This window comes from Leptinotarsa decemlineata, unplaced genomic scaffold (genome assembly GCF_025532065.1).
Source record: "Leptinotarsa decemlineata unplaced genomic scaffold, Ldec_3_MD MMD2_tig00026358_RagTag_RagTag, whole genome shotgun sequence".
In the NCBI taxonomy this organism is placed as follows: domain Eukaryota; kingdom Metazoa; phylum Arthropoda; class Insecta; order Coleoptera; family Chrysomelidae; genus Leptinotarsa; species Leptinotarsa decemlineata.
The window spans coordinates 6551247-6568637 of NW_027412703.1; the positions used below are offsets into that span (position 1 = coordinate 6551247).

Below are 17391 nucleotides of genomic sequence, written 5' to 3' on the forward strand. Positions count from 1 at the left end.
CAGGTTGTCATAAAAAGCAAAAAATTTATTTTTTTATGAAAGTTCTGAACGTAAATTGTACCTTAAAAACGATTTGATTTATTTTAAAAAGAGTTGAACTCAATAAAAATACCTCTAAATTTTCAAATTATCTCGAAAACTAATCGTTACAAAAATTTTCTTTTGATAGAGATGTAAAGGTATTTGAAAGACCTTTAAAACAAGGTGCCACTCGACCTACTTTCCCCTTTCTAAATAAGGGTCGTCGGACGCACCCCTCCGAGGGGGTGCGTACTTCAAAAAATCTGATTAGTCTGAAAGGTGTCCCCCTTCAGTTAGAAATCGACGTGTCAGAGCTTTTTTAAAAAATCTTACTTTTAATATTCAAAAACGGCTCTGTTAAGTTTTCGTTGTTACACACTGTATTGATTTCAACCAACTGAATGGTTAAATTATTCAGATTGTGAGAAATTGGTTTTCCACATTTGAATAGTTGTTATGAATTTAACAAATCATGTTTTAATAAAGTGATTCCTTTTATCTTAGAAATGAAAAGTAATTATATTATTTGCTTCTAAACATTATATTTCAGATCACATAATACATAAAACCTCTCTTTGATAGAATATGGTACAACAAATAAGGTGTCATTGAATGTACAAAGGCAGGAACAAAAACATAACTAAATCAGTCATAATAAATGATTTAAAATGACAATATTTACAAGAACAACAAATTAATGTAAAACCTCGCCTCACTAAATTCAAATTAGAAGAAGCAAACAAATTGTTAATTCAAAGCCGTTTTTGTCAATTTTGAATATTATTGAATATCATTTAGATTTTTTTCTGATTTACCGTTATTTCCATTATCTACCTTTTCATCCGTTTTTTCAGCTTCATATACTTTCTCTTCAAGCTGTTGAACTTGTTGCGGTTTGTCTTCATTTTCATTAGTTTGCTTATTGTTAGCTCCTGTTTTTTCAAATTCTTCAACTTCAGCATTCTCGGAGATTCCCTTTTCAGTTGCTGGCTCACTGGATACTGTCTGTTGATTTTCAGGTTTTTCCTCATTACCATCATCAAATGTTTTTTCTGAATGTTCACTGTCCATTTTGTCCTCTGTATTGAGTGAAGCTTTCGCTTCAAGTATCCCTATTGCTTTTTCAATGCATTTTATAGCTTCTTTCCGGGAAGATCTGATACTCTCTTGTCCTTGAACATCAATATTATCCAACTTTATCAAATTTCTTGTAAGCATTTCATCTAAATACAAAAACTGCTTGTTTCGAGATTTACCAGTAAACTGCTGAACTTGTTCCATCAAGCTAGATACATCTTTCTGAATAACCTGAATTTGTTCTATAGGTGTCAAACATTTTTGTTCGTGACAAGTAGATTGGTGAGAATTATTACTTTCTGCTTCAATATCATCTCTTTGTGTTTCGTGTTCATTTGGCACTGATACTTTCGAGGGTTGGTTAGGTTGTTGAAAACTTGTTGCTTTTGTTGGTTCGGCAGAAAATTCCTGCCAACCATCTGCAAACTCTCTGGGATCACGTTGTATAAACTTTGTGAATTGCTCTGGTCTTTGTCCAAAAATTTTTTCAGACCCACAAAATGACTGTTGAGATTGTGATTGAGTTGGAAATATATTCTTAGGAACGATAGGCGTATCTCTGCCTTCAATTTGAATTGGAATAATTCTTTCCGTCGATTTTGTTTCTGAATGCGGAAGATGATATGACATTTCTTCAGTTAACGGATTCACCGCAAAAGTTTTCTCTGTTTTTTCTGTAGGGGGTGTTGACCTAGATCTCTCTTTTCTTTCCTCAAGTAAATCTTGTTTCCGGTCGAAATCTATGGTATTACTTTGTTGAACATAAGGTTTCTGTTTTTTTGGAATTTGAGATGAACTTGAAAATTTGGAAAAAGAACCATGTACTTGAGAAGGTGGTTCTTTCTCCTGTCCTTCAGTTTGTTCTTGAGGAGAAGAATACCTTTGATTAAACTTATTTTGAGGATATCCTGTTCTTGACTGATATTTCTGATATGGATTGAAACCTTCCGTAAATTGTTCAGAATCTAAATCTCTGGAGAACGGAGATTCAAATAGGTCTAAAGACCTTCCAAATCTTGACCGGAATTCTTGATCATCGGCTAAACGACATGACCTCTGACTAGTAGGTTGAGTAAAATTATCAAGGTGCTCTGTTAATTGTGGATATCGTTTTTTGATGTCATTCAATTTTGACTGAAGGTGGTCGCTTTGCTCGGCATCCGTTTCAAATGGGTAACCACTCTGAAAAAAAGATATATTTAAATAAAATGTGAATACCTGTGAATCAATAATAACTTATTTATGTATTTTAGCAAACTTTTGAATTTTATGGGGGAATCACTCGAGAGCCAAAATACGTAAGTTTTGAGTAAATAAATGAATATCCCAAGAACGGTTCATTTTTGGTTTCGGGTGTTTTACATAACTCACATTAAAATTATGTCTGGTATTCAAAAATGTGGAAATAACAGGTTATTCATTACATTTGAGTTGAGAAAGTTGTTACCAACTTCCGGACTAATCGGGAGTGTTGAAAAAACGCCATTACTTTCATTTGATAGAGCATATTGAAAAACCTATATTTGCCAATTTTCAGGATATGAATCCTATGATTTCACAAAATACAGCTAAACGATGGTCATCGGATGTATCCTGTATATGTGCCTGTAAAAGTTTTGAAACTGAACCTGTATGAATTGATTTTGTATTTATTTTTCCCGTCTTCCTTATAAGAATGTTGAGAAGGTGTTGCATAAAATGAGTGAAATATATTCTTGTACCCGATACTTTTTTACTGAATATAATTATTATGCCAGAACAAAATACAGAATATACTTCCACTTATTTTATGATAGCGATCTGTGGCTCGCACACTTTTTTGGTGCTATATTAATGATAAATTTCCTTGTAATAATGTTTAAAAATTTTGTATTGATGATTTTTAGTGATAAAAGAAGCTTGATGCAGCCTTTTTCAGAACTTAATGCAATTTTGAACAGTCGAACAGGGTTACATCATATTTTACCCACAAATAAGAAATTTATAGCAGAAGATGATGATTCAATGTTGTATGCTGCATTTGAAAATATAAGTTCATGTAAAAACTTAAATTATAATCTTGATATACCGGGTGTCCCACATTTTATGTGACAGGCAATATCTGGTTTGTTGAAGGAGATACACAAAAATGTTTCATACAAAAGTTTTAGGAGTTCATGAGAGCTATATTTTGATATAATTTTTAAATATACAGGGTGTTTGGTGTAGGTGTTACAGACCAAAATACCATTTTTTAAAATAGAACGCCCTGTATATCATTACATATTCAGATGCTACGTTAAATTCTGATATCATTTCATGTTTGGTTTTTGAAATTCGGTTACGGCGTTGTTGCACTTTTCCTTAAATATAAAGTTTCAAAAAAACTTATTTACTCGTACACGAATCCAGTCTATATCTTTTATTAAATTGAACTAGACTACTACTGAATACAAACCATTATTCTCACCTCTACGATACGATATCGATATCAGTTGAATATAATATTGAAATTCTTGAGAATGTGACTAACTTGAGGGTGAATTGCTTTATATTGCACAATTTCATCAAGTAGCTTATGCTTGTTGATGCCATAGTAACAAATGTTGTTGAATTGTATCTACTTGTCAGTTCGATTCAGTGATTCTTTGCAAAACAGTAACTGTGTTCTTTGTGCGAAAACTCCAGTATGCCTTTCGCGTTTAGTCGAAGTGATTGCATTGATATTTTATTAATTTTTGGGGAATGTCAGAAAAACTGCCGTCAAGCACAACGTCTATACCAAGAACGTTTTCCAGACAGACCCATTCCGTCACGAATGACTTTTTCGAGAGTTGTAGAAAAATTGCGAACTGGGTCATTTCCTTCTACTATAAAGCATCGTCATCATACGAGATCTGTTAGAACTGAAGATTTAGAGATCAATGTGTTGGCTTATATTATTATTCATCCACATGTTTCTATCCGTACTCTTGCAGAAGAAGTCGGTGTGAGTAAATATAAAGTACAGAGAATTCTGAAAGAAAATAAATACCACCCATTCAAAATTCGGTTGGTACAAGGTTTGAAACCCACGGACTTTGAACGACGACTTGAATTCATTGCTTGTATTCAGGTAATATTACATGAAAGTCCTAACATATTCAGTCAAATTTTGTGGAGTGATGAATCGCGATTCCACAATAATGGAGTTGTGAATAGACATAACAGTCACTATTGGTCTCAAGAAAATCCCCACTGAGTCCGCGAAAGTAATTTTCAAACTACTTGGGGTATTAATGTATGGTGTGGATTGTTCAATGGCCGCATCATAGGACCTTACTTTTTCAATTAAAATCTCAATGGATTGCGATATTTACATTTTCTAGCAAATGATTTGATCCAGTTGATGGAAGATATTCCCATAGCAGAACGACAAGGAATTTGGTGGCAACAAGATGGTGCTCCTCCTCACAATTCACAGGTTGTTACTGAATATCTGAATAGAACGTACCCAAATAGATGGATTGGTAATAAGGGTCCAATTCGGTGGCCGGCTCGTTCCCCAGATTTATCACCGCTTGATTTTTTTCCTATGGGGTTATTTAAAAGATATTGTTTTCACTACTCCCCCTTTGAATGTGGATGATCTGAAAATGAAAATTCGACTAGCGTGCAGTGATATTACGCCTGATATTATAAGAGCGACTTGTACGAGAGAAGTGATTCGACGTTTCGAAGCCTGTATAATATCTAATGGGCATCACTTTGAACAATTTTTATGACTTATTTATAGGTACCTACCATTCTTATGAAATGATTTATCAAGTTATGTTGTATGATATATTTTTAAAAATAATAGTTGTTCTCAAGACTTTACATTTTAAGCAATAACTCAACAACGCCGTAACCGAATTTCAAAAACCAAACATGAAATGATATCAGAATTTAACGTAGAATCTGAATATGTAATGATATACAGGGCGTTCTATTTTAAAAAATGGAATTTTGGTCTGTAGCACCTACACCAAACACCCTGTATATTTAAACATTATATCAAAATATAGCTCTCATGAACTCCTAAAACTTTTGTATGAAACTTTTTTGTGTATCTCCTTCAACAAACCAGATATTGCCTGTCACATAAAATGTGGGACACCCGGTATACGAAAATTTAATTTCGTATCCAATTGATAGTAAGACAATGTGTGAAGTTCAAATTTTGATATCACTTTCAGAACTTCCTAGAATATGTTTAATTTTCACTTTTATTTGCAAATGATTATAATGGCTACAATAGCTAATTGCATTATCAGACCCCTTAGCTGTAACGATAAATTGTGTTAAGAAAATGTTAAGAAATCTATTTTGAATTTTGTACAAAACCACCCTGTAATATTTTTCATATTGAAAATACTGTTTTTGTCAAAAGAGTTGTCAATTTTTGCCAATGTACTTACGTCAATAAAAAGTAAAAAAGTGTTTGCCTATAAATCGTATTGTTGTTAGGGTTTGCAGTAATCGCTGTACGAACAGTAGATACTCATATGACAATTTCCATTGAACTGAGAGAACCGGAGTTAAACGGGTAGTTTTTTCTTCTGGACTCTACATTTTTTGGCGACCGTGACAGAACAATTGTCATTGAGACTGCTCAGATTACCCTTCAAGTACTTGCTGTTCTTTCCGAAGTAAAAGTATACAAGGTAATAAAAAGCATCGTTCCGTTTTACGTAGATCATTTACGTTACTAACATCTGATCTCGAAAAGTTAATGTCAGCAACCCCACGCGATAATCAGCAGATACATATATGCTACGACTTAATTCAAGCAAAGATGGAGGACCTACAAGTTGTAGATGATAAGGTGTACCAGGACTTCCTGCAGAGTGATGCTACCGAGGATGAGTTATTGGCGGACATGACAAATTGTGACTCTTACAAAAGGAAGTTTGCGGCCCTGAAACTCCAGTATGAGGAAATATTCAGAAAGGTAACCCATGAAGTAGAACACATCGATGATGCAAATTCTGAATGTTCTCACGTCAGCATTAAAGGTAGGCGTTTTAAATTACCTTTAATAAAATTTAAGAAGTTTGCTGGTGACATTCGAAACTGGTTACCATTCTGGTCTCAATTCAAGAAGGTCCACGAAGCCAGAGATGTCGAGACAGTCGATAAAATCGATTATTTGATACAGGCAACTGTACCTGTTAGTAAAGCAAGGCAACTAGTAGAGAGTTATCCAGTTATTGCGGAAACTTATCATCATTTTATCAAAGCCATGCTATCTCATTTTGGCAGAGAAGATCTTCAAATTGAGGTCTACGTCAGGGAATTGCTCAAGTTGGTTTTGTGTAATGCTACATCTGAATCTGAGCTTGAATTGGCTTAGATACTTTAGGCATTACATCAGATAAGTGTTCTGCGATGCTTTTTCCTCTCATCGAGTCATGCCTCCCTCAAGATTTATTGAGAGCATGGCAACGTTCCTCGCATAGATTTGAACCTGAAGATTCAGGAAGTGCTACAAATATCTCAACGGAGTCAGGTCCGGGTAAATTAGACAATCGCCTTAAAAATCTCATGAAGTTTCTGAAAACCGAAGTTGAAAACGAGCAGCGTATTACATTGGCTTCGGAGGGTTTCGGTTTCGTCGTTCAAGGTAACGCCAGTGCTGATTTATCAAGAACTGTTTCGAACACTTCGGCTAAGAAAAATGTGAGTTCACCGGTACTCACCGCCGCAAACTTGGTTAGTTTCAATTCAAATTGTGCATTTTGTGGGGGTTCTAATCACATTGGTGAACACTGTTTCAAAGCACAGAAGATGTCTTTGGAGCAAAAGAAACGTATTTTGATCAGTAACAAACTTTGTTTTAGATGCCTGAAAGCTGGTCGTACTTCAAAAAGATGTCGTAGACATCATAGGATGTGCTATCTATCAAAAATCTCATCTGGTAATAATATGCCCTGATTTGCCTAGCAACAAGGAGTCTCTTGATACTATTGATCATAGTAAGAAACCAAAGGTGGATCCTAACATTGACAAATCTCTAGCCACCTACAACAACTCACGAACCCATGTATTTTACAAAATATGAGAGTGAACATATTTGGTGCTAATGGGTCAAAGTACGTGAGGGCTCTGATCGATAGTGGTTCTCAACGATCATATATTCTTAAGTCAACTGCTAAGAAATTGGGATGCCAATCAGTGGGTAACGAAAAACTTTTACATTGTTTATTTGGGGGCTCTCAAAATGAACGACTTCATGAATGTTATGTGGTCAAATTAAAGAATCAAAATTATTCATATAATTTAGAGGTTTTAGACCAACCAATAATATGCAGTGAGGTTTCGCCTGTCTGTTCTGGACCATGGATTGAAGAGCTCAGAGATCTCAATATTGAGTTGTCAGACATTGGATCTGCTGGACCTATTGAGATTTTGATTGGTGCTGATTCAGTCGGTCAAATCTTCACAGGAATCGTCACTCATTATCCAATGGTCTAGTAGCCTATGAAACTTTATTCGGTTGGGTTCTTCTTGGAAAAACACCAAAGCACAACAATTTGAATATAGCCAACCTTGTCGTTTCTAGTGAAGGATTCCATCATCAGTTCTTTGTGGGATGTATTGGGTATTGAAGAACCAAGCAAGCTCAGAACACGGGAGGAATTGGTATCAGTCGCCAAAGATATTTTTTTAAACACCGTGAAAATTAACAATGAAGATCGTTATGAGGTCCGGTTACCTTGGATTGATGGTCACCCACCACTGTCGAAAAATTATCACCTTGCCAAAAGGAGACTACACAATACTCTTCAAAAATTACAGAATCAAACCCTTGTTGAATCTTATGACCAAGTCTTTAAAGGGTGGCTAGAGGAAGGAATAATTGAGATAATTCCATGTGAACATGACAAAAGCGGAATTCATTATCTGCCTCACAGACCCGTCATAAAAGAAAATAGACTTACAACAAAAATCCGGCCTGAGTTTGATGCGTCTGCTCATGAAAAAGACGAGCCTTCTTTGAATGATTGTTTGAAAAAAGGTCAAAATTACATCGAATTGATTCCGTCAATTTTGCTTAAATTTAGAGGGTACAAGTTTGGAGTAGTTTCAGACATCCGGAAGGCATTCTTGTAAATTAGTCTTCACGAGAGATATCGAGATTTTCTTCGCTTCTTATTGTTGTTTGTAGAGTTGTTTTCGGCGTTAATAGTAGCCCTTTCCTCTTAGGAGCAACCATGGAACATCACCTTGAAGAAATGTTAAGGACTGAAACCGGCGACACAAGGTATTCCCGTAAAGTAATATTGAAGCTGGCAAATAAAGGATTTTATGTCAACAACTGCGTTACAAGTGTTTCTGATGAATTGACTTTCAATATGTTTTTGTAAGAAGTCACTATGATTATAGCAGAGGGTAAGTTTGACTTAAGAGGGTGGGAGTTCACTGGAAAAGACAGAAACTACAACAACGAAGATGTAGTACCTTTGCCAGATGTGGGATCCAGTACGAGAAACACTGAATATTAATCCAAGCTGCCTAAAAGAAGTGATCTCCCAAGAAGAATACATTACCAAAAGAATAATTTTGTCAATGGCTCAACGTGTCTTTGATCGTATAGGCTTTGTGTGCCTGGCTACATTAGTTCCAAAATTGCTGTTACAAGAATTGTTGAATAAGAACTTTACCTGGGACGAGCCTGTAGATGAAGACACATCTGTTGAATTTAGAAATTGGTTTCATGAACTGCCTAGTCTTATTAGAAATAGCTATACCTAGATGGGTAGATATTGCTCCAACTTCTAATTTCGTTTGCTCTATTCATACGTTCTGTGATGTCAGTAACACAGCCTACTCTGCAGTTATATTTCTAAGTGTTGTTAAGAATCAACAAGTATCTATCCATCTCCTAGCGGCGAAGTCTAGATTGGCTCCTATTCAGAAAAAAAGGGAAAATTTTGACAATTCCAAGGCTAGAGTTACTTGCAGCAACAATTGGCGCAAGATTGTTCAGAAATATAGGTAATTTAGAATTCAAACAAATAACGAGCTATTTCTGGAGTGATTCGTCTACGGTAATTTCCTGGATACAAAGAAAAAAAGAATGGTCCACACATTTGTGTGGAATAAAATTGCTGAAATCCGTAGTTTAACTCCTTCAGATGCATGGGAACATATTCCTGGGATTCACAATCCTGCATACCTTCCATCGCGTGGTTGTTCTCCAAAAATTCTGCTCCGTTCGAGATGGAGGGAGGGGCCAGCATGGCTCTATGAAATGCCAGATAAGTAGCCTAGTGACACTGTCAACTGCAATGAAGAAGAAGTCTAATGTTTGCTCTGATTTTTGGCATTTAACTGTTTTCTCAAAATTTTTCCAAACAGTAAAGCTAGTGGCTGCTGTCTTCAGATTTATATTCAATTTGAAAACTAAAAAAAGCTAGCCGGAATTGTGGGCCACTGACTTGCGAGGAATTAAACGCCACTGAAATATTCATTTTGAAAATTGTTCAAGAAGAAACTTTTCCAGACAAAGAAAAGGATAAAACCATCATCAGTCTGTCTCCTTTCTGTGATGAAAATGCTAAACATCCTACAGTTCATCAAATCATTTTTCAGGAGCACGTACGGTCTTGTCATGTAGGAACTCAATGATGGTTGGGCATTCTTCGAGAGCGGTGTTGGGTACTAGGTGGACGTCGTGCCGTTCGATCTGTAATCGTTAAATGTTTCACGTGTAGGAAATTCTATGCAAAAAAGTTGACTGTTAACTCCCCTCCATTACCAATCGATCGAGTTCACGATGCCAATGTGTTTGAAATAACAGGTATCGACTTTGCTGGACCTTTTGTCTATTCCTTTGTCTATTCACTTGTGCCGTTTATCGTGCGTACACCTCGAACTAACTACTCCGTTGTCAACTAATGTTTTTATGTTGGTTTTGAGACGTTTCGTTGCTCGCAGAGGTCGGCCTAAGACAATTTATAGTGACAACGGTAGATGTTTCGTTAGTCTAGAAAATGCTTTTGGAAAACTTGACTGGTCTAAAATTTCGGAACAGTGTTTATCGCAGCGCATTACTTGGCGTTTCAACCCTCCGACAGCCGCATGGTGGGGTGGGTTCTGGGAACGTTTAGTTGGTGTTGTAGACTCTTCTCCGAAAAGTGTTGGGTCGGGCTTCCCTGGACTATGAAGATTTAACAACTTTGGTTTGCGAGTGTGAAGCTGTAGTAAATAGTAGACCAATTACTTATGTATCTAACGATCCAGCAGATCTAGTTTCCTTGACTCCTGCTATGTTTTTAAATGATCTCAGTAATGAGTATGATATGCCTGATTGTGATCAAATAGACAGAAAGTCTCTCTGTCGTAAAATGAGACACAAACAGAAATTGAGAGGTGATCTGCGTCGACGTTTTAGAAATGAATATTTGGGAACGCTGAAAATTGCATCAAATAAAATATCATCTTCCTTGGTGAGATTGTTCTGGTGGGTAAAGACAATCAGAGTTGTCAATGGGTGGAATTATTGAACTTTTACCTAGGAAAGATGGTGTAGTTCGCCTGTTTCGGGTTCAAACTAAGAATGGTCAAATTCTTCGACCAGTACAGAAGCTGTATCCTTTGGAATACTTGGATCCGTATGTTTCTGTGAAATCACGATCGGAACATGTTGCAGAAGAATCCCAGTCGCCGTGTCTTCCAGTTGAAGAAGATGATAGTGCAGGAATGAATTCAAAAAGCAGAGTATCCGATTACGATAGTGTTTCGCAAGTGCATTCGGGCAAATCGAGAGTGTCAAAAAGAAGCGGACCCGATTCCGTTATGAAAACGCGTAGTGGCAGAATTTCGAAAAAACCTGCCAGATTTAATACTTGATATTATGTGAGAAATAATATTATGAATAATAATATTTCTCAGGTGGGAGAATGTTAAGAATATGTTAAGAAATCTATTTTGAATTTTGTACAAAACTACCCTGTAATATTTTTTCATATTAAAAACTGTTTCAGTCAAGAGAGTTGTCAATTTTCGCCAATGTACTAATGTCAATAAAAAGTAAAAAAGTTTTTTTGCCTATAAATCGTACTGTTGTTGGGGTTTGCAGTAATCGCTGTACGAACAGTAGATACTCATTTAACAATTTCCATTGAACTGAGAGAACCGGAGTTAAACGGGTAGTTTTTTCTTCTGGACTCTACAAATTGTTAAAAACGTGAAGTTGAAACGCGAATTATTAAAACCAATCCAATCTTGAAACTCCAAGCTAATTGTAATGCTTTTATTGGAAACACAAGAATTTATTCAGAAATGCTCACAAAAGAACAAGTTACGTATTAAAGTTACGTATTAAAAAAAACACTTTATTGTGAGATTTTTACTTAAGGATTTTACAAAAACGCAACACGTGTTTCGCCATATATTCGCCATTCGCAACACGTGTTTCGCCATTGTATCGGCCAATTCCATCATATAAAACGTAACTTATAAAAGTCATCCAATTTTAATCCCATATCAATGTTGCAAAGATGTACCAGAAACAAAAAGAAAGCGTACCACATTTGAAACCTTTGAAATTGAGCAAATTAAATGTAGACAATATCAATATTGCTCAACATAAATTAGATCATTCAGATCAATTAGATAAAATTATAAATGAACTATTCCTAAACCGACATGTTTCATGGTTTACGATTTTCCCAATTGTAATAGTTGTAACATTTATAATACTTTACATATTTTGTAAATGTAGAAAAAGGCGTTTTATGCAAATTGGTATAATGACATCAATCAATGATGATCAACCACCTGGATCCAGAAGAACTTTTCCATCATTTCGAAAATTACTCCCAGTTCCAGGGAAAAGACCTAGTATCCACCTAGAGAAACCCATTGAGGAAGAAATCGAACTAAATTCCAATACAACATTTGCTTGATTGAACGTTGCAGCACCGCATCAACTTTTTTTTTCAAGGGGGAAGTTGTTTTATTGGAAAAATCAAAGCATCCTTTGTCTATGGATTGCACCATAATAACAAAGTATTGCATCAACCACTACCCAGGAAATGTCTCAGCATATTCAGCACATTTCTATGATTTTTCTGGAATAATCGAAGAAACGCACATCTACATCAGCAGTTTCTGATCCTACAAAAAAAATCTGTTTAAAATATGTTTTTCAGCTAACCAGCTGTCGCACCCCTACGAACAACAACCCTCAGAAGTCGAAACTTGTGCAAGCTAAGGATTAACGAGGTCTTACCTTTTAACGTGTGATTCCTAACACGGGTTGGACGATAGCAAGTGAAAATCGATCGTTCAGACTGGGGTTTGAACCACCGACCAACACAGCAGTCAATTCAAGTGAGTGAACAAAGCACCCATGTCGAACCGCCTGGCTACCGACAGATGGGAGAATAAGATATATATAAAATCGAGAAAGGTTAATGCAGTCAAACTGTTGGAATATAATTCTATGAAAATCAAAAGTTGAATAGATAAGTACTATTCTGATCACTCCCATAATGATTTCAATTTAAGAGCCACCGGTAGGCAGCTGTTTCAGACTATTGGGACATTAAAGAAATGCACTGTATACGTGGCTTAATCAATTTGTTTGACCAAAATTACCAGAAAAAATATATTTGAAGGCACTATAGTAGCAACAGAAAATACAGTTTGGAAGAGCATCTAAAATTTCCATATAGAGGTCCGCTGCCACTGAACAGAAAATACTGTTGGGAAGAGCATCTGAAATCATTCATAATACTGCCTTTAGAATCCTTTGAATGGCCGTAGGAGACTTGAGAAAAAATAAAAACTTTTTCTTGTACTATAGTATTTCTAGATGGAAATCCGCTGCGACTGAACAAAAAATACCGTGAGAAAGAGCATCTGCAAACCTTCATAAAACCACTTTCAGATACTTTTGGATGGCCGTAGGAGACTTGAAAAAAAATTAAAACTTTTTCTTGTTCTATAAAATTTCCAGATGGAGAATTTTTGACACTCAAAATATTTGGGTGGATTGCTGATAGTTTCCCCAAGAATTACTTTTTCCTGTCTCTAAGGGTCAAACAAATTGGTTACCTATATACCTATATCATCTTAGACAGGTTTCCATATTTGTGAAACTCCAGAAATATTGGCATTTGAAATAAATTGTTACAGATATTGTGAATAATTTTAGGCTTCGTGTCGGATTACATCACTACCCAATTCCAATTACCTTAAGAAATGCTGATCGTAAGAGTTTCCCTACGTCAATAAGTGTGACTAGAAATCTGTGGTTAACTACAAGTTAATAGTGAAACAGAAAAAAAAGTAAGTTTTTAAACCAAGAAAGATGTTCCAAATCCAAATGTTTCTGCAGATCCTGACAAAATCCTCCATTCAAAATTAATTTCCATTGAATAGAAGAAATTAATTAAGAAGAGCTTAGAGAGAAGTAGAGGTTTAATGTTTGTTGCCATAGTTTCCTGTCCTGATGTTATGTTTGCTGTTAGTCAGGTCAGCAGATTTTCATGTAATTTCAATGAGAACATTGGACTGCTGTGAAATAAATATTCAGGTATCTGAGGACAAATTTCCTTATGTATACTTCAAGAGTACACAGAGAGCAGCAGTATTGTAAATGAAGCTTTGTCTATCTGAGATTGTTTGATAGTTATATGTTGTTATGTTTTACATTCTAATGGCTTGTTTTCTTTCTGCATTCATAGACTTTCTGGATTCTTTTTCAATTTAACTGCAATTTAATAAAACAACATCAGGGCGTACAACTACTAAAGTACATTCAAGTAACACTTTGTGAAATTTTCACTGAACAGTTTACAAAACTGCAAACAACCACCACAACTGTGATTGTTTGCGGTTTTGTAAACTGTCCAGTGAAAATCTCACCAAAAAGTGTTACTTGAACACATAACGTAATCATACCACCGCTACAATTGGGGTTACATAAACTATCCGGTGAAAATGAAAGTGTTACTTGGATACGTTATGGATTTTCATTAAGTATCAACCAATTCCATCACATGCTAAAAATATGATAAAAGAATTAATTGAAAGAGATATATTTTTAGAAGAGAATAATTTTTGGGAAAGAAGGGTTTTGGTTTTCTAATTCTCCATCTTTATACAAAAAACTTGAGAATTTTCCAAAGAAAGGAAGGAAGCAATCTATTTGTAAAAAATTAACTCTATACAAAGATGTGTAGATCGTGCAAAAAAGAAACTTTCAGACACAAACAAGAAAAACCCCTCTCGAATCAGCTATTTTCGTATGAACATTGAATTACAGGGAACAAATACTTTTATATGAACACTGAATTGTACAAAAAATCACTTTTCATTTTTCTATTCATTAGCTATTCATTGAAATTAGATTGTACTGAAAAACCTATTGAATACATATTATAAACATATTTCAATACTTCTTAAAAAAATTAGAAAGAGCAATAAACAAAATAATGCCTTAGGCAAATATATCTATTTTGGGCATATCGACTATTTTATTTACGCAATATATCAAATTCCCAAACTACATTTTCGGCAAAAAAAATCAATATTCTTGATACTTACAAATGTTGACTTTGAAAATGGCATATTCACCGAAATTTTCTCGGATAACACTTAACAGAGCAGTATGGAAAACTAAGTTTATGTTCTTGGCAAAGAATCATCTGGAATTACTATAATTAACAATTGATATTTAACATCAGAACATACTGTTGAACATATATTCAAGTGACATGAGGAAACACAAAAACAGTTGTATGTCGAAACTCATTTCAGGAGTTCATCATTTTAATGCAGGAATTTTTATCTGGTGTATTTGACAAAAATGGGAAAGGGGGGTCAATGCAATAAATGTAATTTGCAGATGAAAATAATACTAACTTGTAAAAATAATTGCAGTCAAAATTGGCATTCAGATTTAGACATTAAAATTTAAGCTACGACGACACTTGACATTAGGTACACATAATACCATAAGTGATAGATAATACTATAATACTAAGCAATTATTCTGTGTTAGGTGCGTTCGGTTTTGAAAATCTGTAGTGAGCAGATGCAGATTTTATACCACGTGATCAGAGTGGACGGAGTGAAATATATTTAACGAACGCTCGATTCTATCTGAATGAAAAGTTGATATTTGTGGTATAATTCATCATAACCAGACCTCTAACATTTGATTGATGGAGTTTTTTTAAACAACTGTTATTTATAAATTTCTTTTTAGAAGGCAAACTTTTTTAAAAAACTATTTGAAGACTAGCGTCAAAAAAGCCATTACTGTGTCAACAAGAAAGTGTCATGAGTTTTTTTTGAAGACAGTGAATTGCTGACAAATAATAGTTCAAAATTTCACCGAATATTAATAATTTTTCAAAAATACCTGACACAAAATACCTCAGAAGAGACATTCATCTTGAGGTGTCAGTTTCTATGACCTTTATTCTGTAATCGATGTCATTTTTAGCAGTTAATGTAAATTATTTGAAAATCATAAGATATATGATCTGATAGCAGTCGAAGAATTGCTTTGATGTCATCTTGGCAGGTTGTTAAGCTAACATTTCAACAATTCCAACCAAACTAGCTTAATTTCATCAAGTTAAAAATTACTAAGGACTCGACAAAACTTCATAGGTTGGCAGTAATCTCCTCGAGATTCTCATAAAGTTCTTGGTTCCCATTCCGTACTGAGTGTTCTTTCTGTAAGGTATTCTGTATCCTAACGTTGATTTCAGAGCTAATGGATCACCTTCATTTCCTCACTTAGTCAAATATCAATAAACTCCCGAAAATACCAGAAACATGCGGAACCATTTTTACGAGAATATGGTCCATTCAATGAATTATGTGCAAGTAAAATAATGGATACCCACAGAACTTAAACATTAAACATAGAGTTTAAGTTCTGTGTGGATACCCCAATGAAGGAAATATTTTCATAACTGCCAATTCATCACCATGCCTTGATTTTCCCCTAGATTATTTTTTGTCTCTCTTCAGTCGAGTAAGAATTATTTATACATTTAAGTTCGCAAATAGAAATATGAAATCTAAATCTAGAGAAAACGAAAGAAATAAAAAATTGTTATACTGCAAAATTTTTCTATTTATTGTTGTCCATGTTGATTTTTTTTCGATATTATATTATGTTGGATTTCAATAGTTTGGACTTCCATTGTCTAATATGATATAAATTGATTTGAAATACCTGAAAAAATCTGTTTTTTTGGTTGTTGCTTGTATTTTATATCATTGTAATTTCACTTTTTTGCTTGATATAATTGTTATTTTTCAGCTAATCTTTTTAAATTTTTCACAGATTCTTTCAGGTGTTTCAAATTAATGTATATCATATTAGACAATGAAAGTCCGAACTAATGAAATGCACTACGAAACATTGTCAACCACCTTCAAACAAACATTATATGCTGGCCTAGTTATCGAGTATTGAAAATATATTCCCAATAGTAGGTGAGCGAGTTTGTGAGCTTCGTATCACCGATGAGACGAGATAATATTTGCTCACAGAATGTGTATTTTACAGTCACGAATAACATGCACTGGAGTACTTGTACCGCTTGTACGTGATGTGTTTTGATGTTTTTCTTCAAAATTAAAAACTATGATTTGTAGAAAATGAAATGAAATTGAATCACAATGAGCTATCAATGCGCTAAACCTCGTACTTATTGTTAGCCACCGTTGAAACACTTTTCGTTTCGAATCTCTTCGTAGCAACGCCAGCTTTCTGCAACAAAAAAAAACGTTACAGGCTACATCAAGGTGCCGCCCAGAGAGTGATTCTCCTTGTGTTAATTATGTACGGTGGTTCCGATCAACAACTAGTTTCATTTGAACAATGGGAAATGTTTCTCAATTTGGATTATTACAGCAAATGCAAGTTTGAACAAAATTAGGTTGAGTTTAATTCATGAGTTTTTCAAATTCACTTCGAAAATTATTCAAATTGATGTTTCAAATGTTGGGTTTTAATTTTTGAAGGGATTTGTTTCTAATTCACATATTGGCAACAGCACCTATATCAAGTTGAAATAATTTATACATACCTAGATATTCTACTTTAAAAAAGGAAAATTATCTTTATAAATCAACAATTAAGGCAAAATATAAATTATAGTTCAGTACCACCTGCACAAGCCACATACACAACAGTTGTTTTGTTATTTATTTATATAGAGGAAGATAGGTTAGGTGCTACACAAAATGTCATATGTCACAGAATGTCTCGGAACTCGGCACATAAGTAAACGGAACAGCACGCCTCTGAAATGT

At 34.7% G+C, this 17391-nt stretch overlaps 1 protein-coding gene across 2 annotated transcripts; it reads right to left on the reverse strand.

The window, feature by feature from the left end:
- Window positions 1–538: 538 nt before the first annotated feature.
- On the reverse strand, window positions 539–15366 carry stv (BAG domain-containing protein starvin). Of its 2 annotated transcripts, none has more exons than XM_023167043.2 (2): window positions 14659–14822; window positions 539–2280 (listed from the first exon to the last, which is right to left on the reverse strand). In XM_023167043.2, exons 1-2 carry the CDS (start codon window positions 14680–14682, stop codon window positions 802–804), a joined length of 1503 nt encoding a protein of 500 aa, XP_023022811.2. In that variant the 5' UTR covers window positions 14683–14822; the 3' UTR covers window positions 539–801. The 2 variants fall into 2 exon arrangements, 1 of the variants encoding a protein (XP_023022811.2); XR_012467896.1 differs by lacking the exon at window positions 14659–14822 and adding an exon at window positions 14977–15366 and having other exon boundaries at window positions 2221–2280.
- Window positions 15367–17391: the final 2025 nt, after the last annotated feature.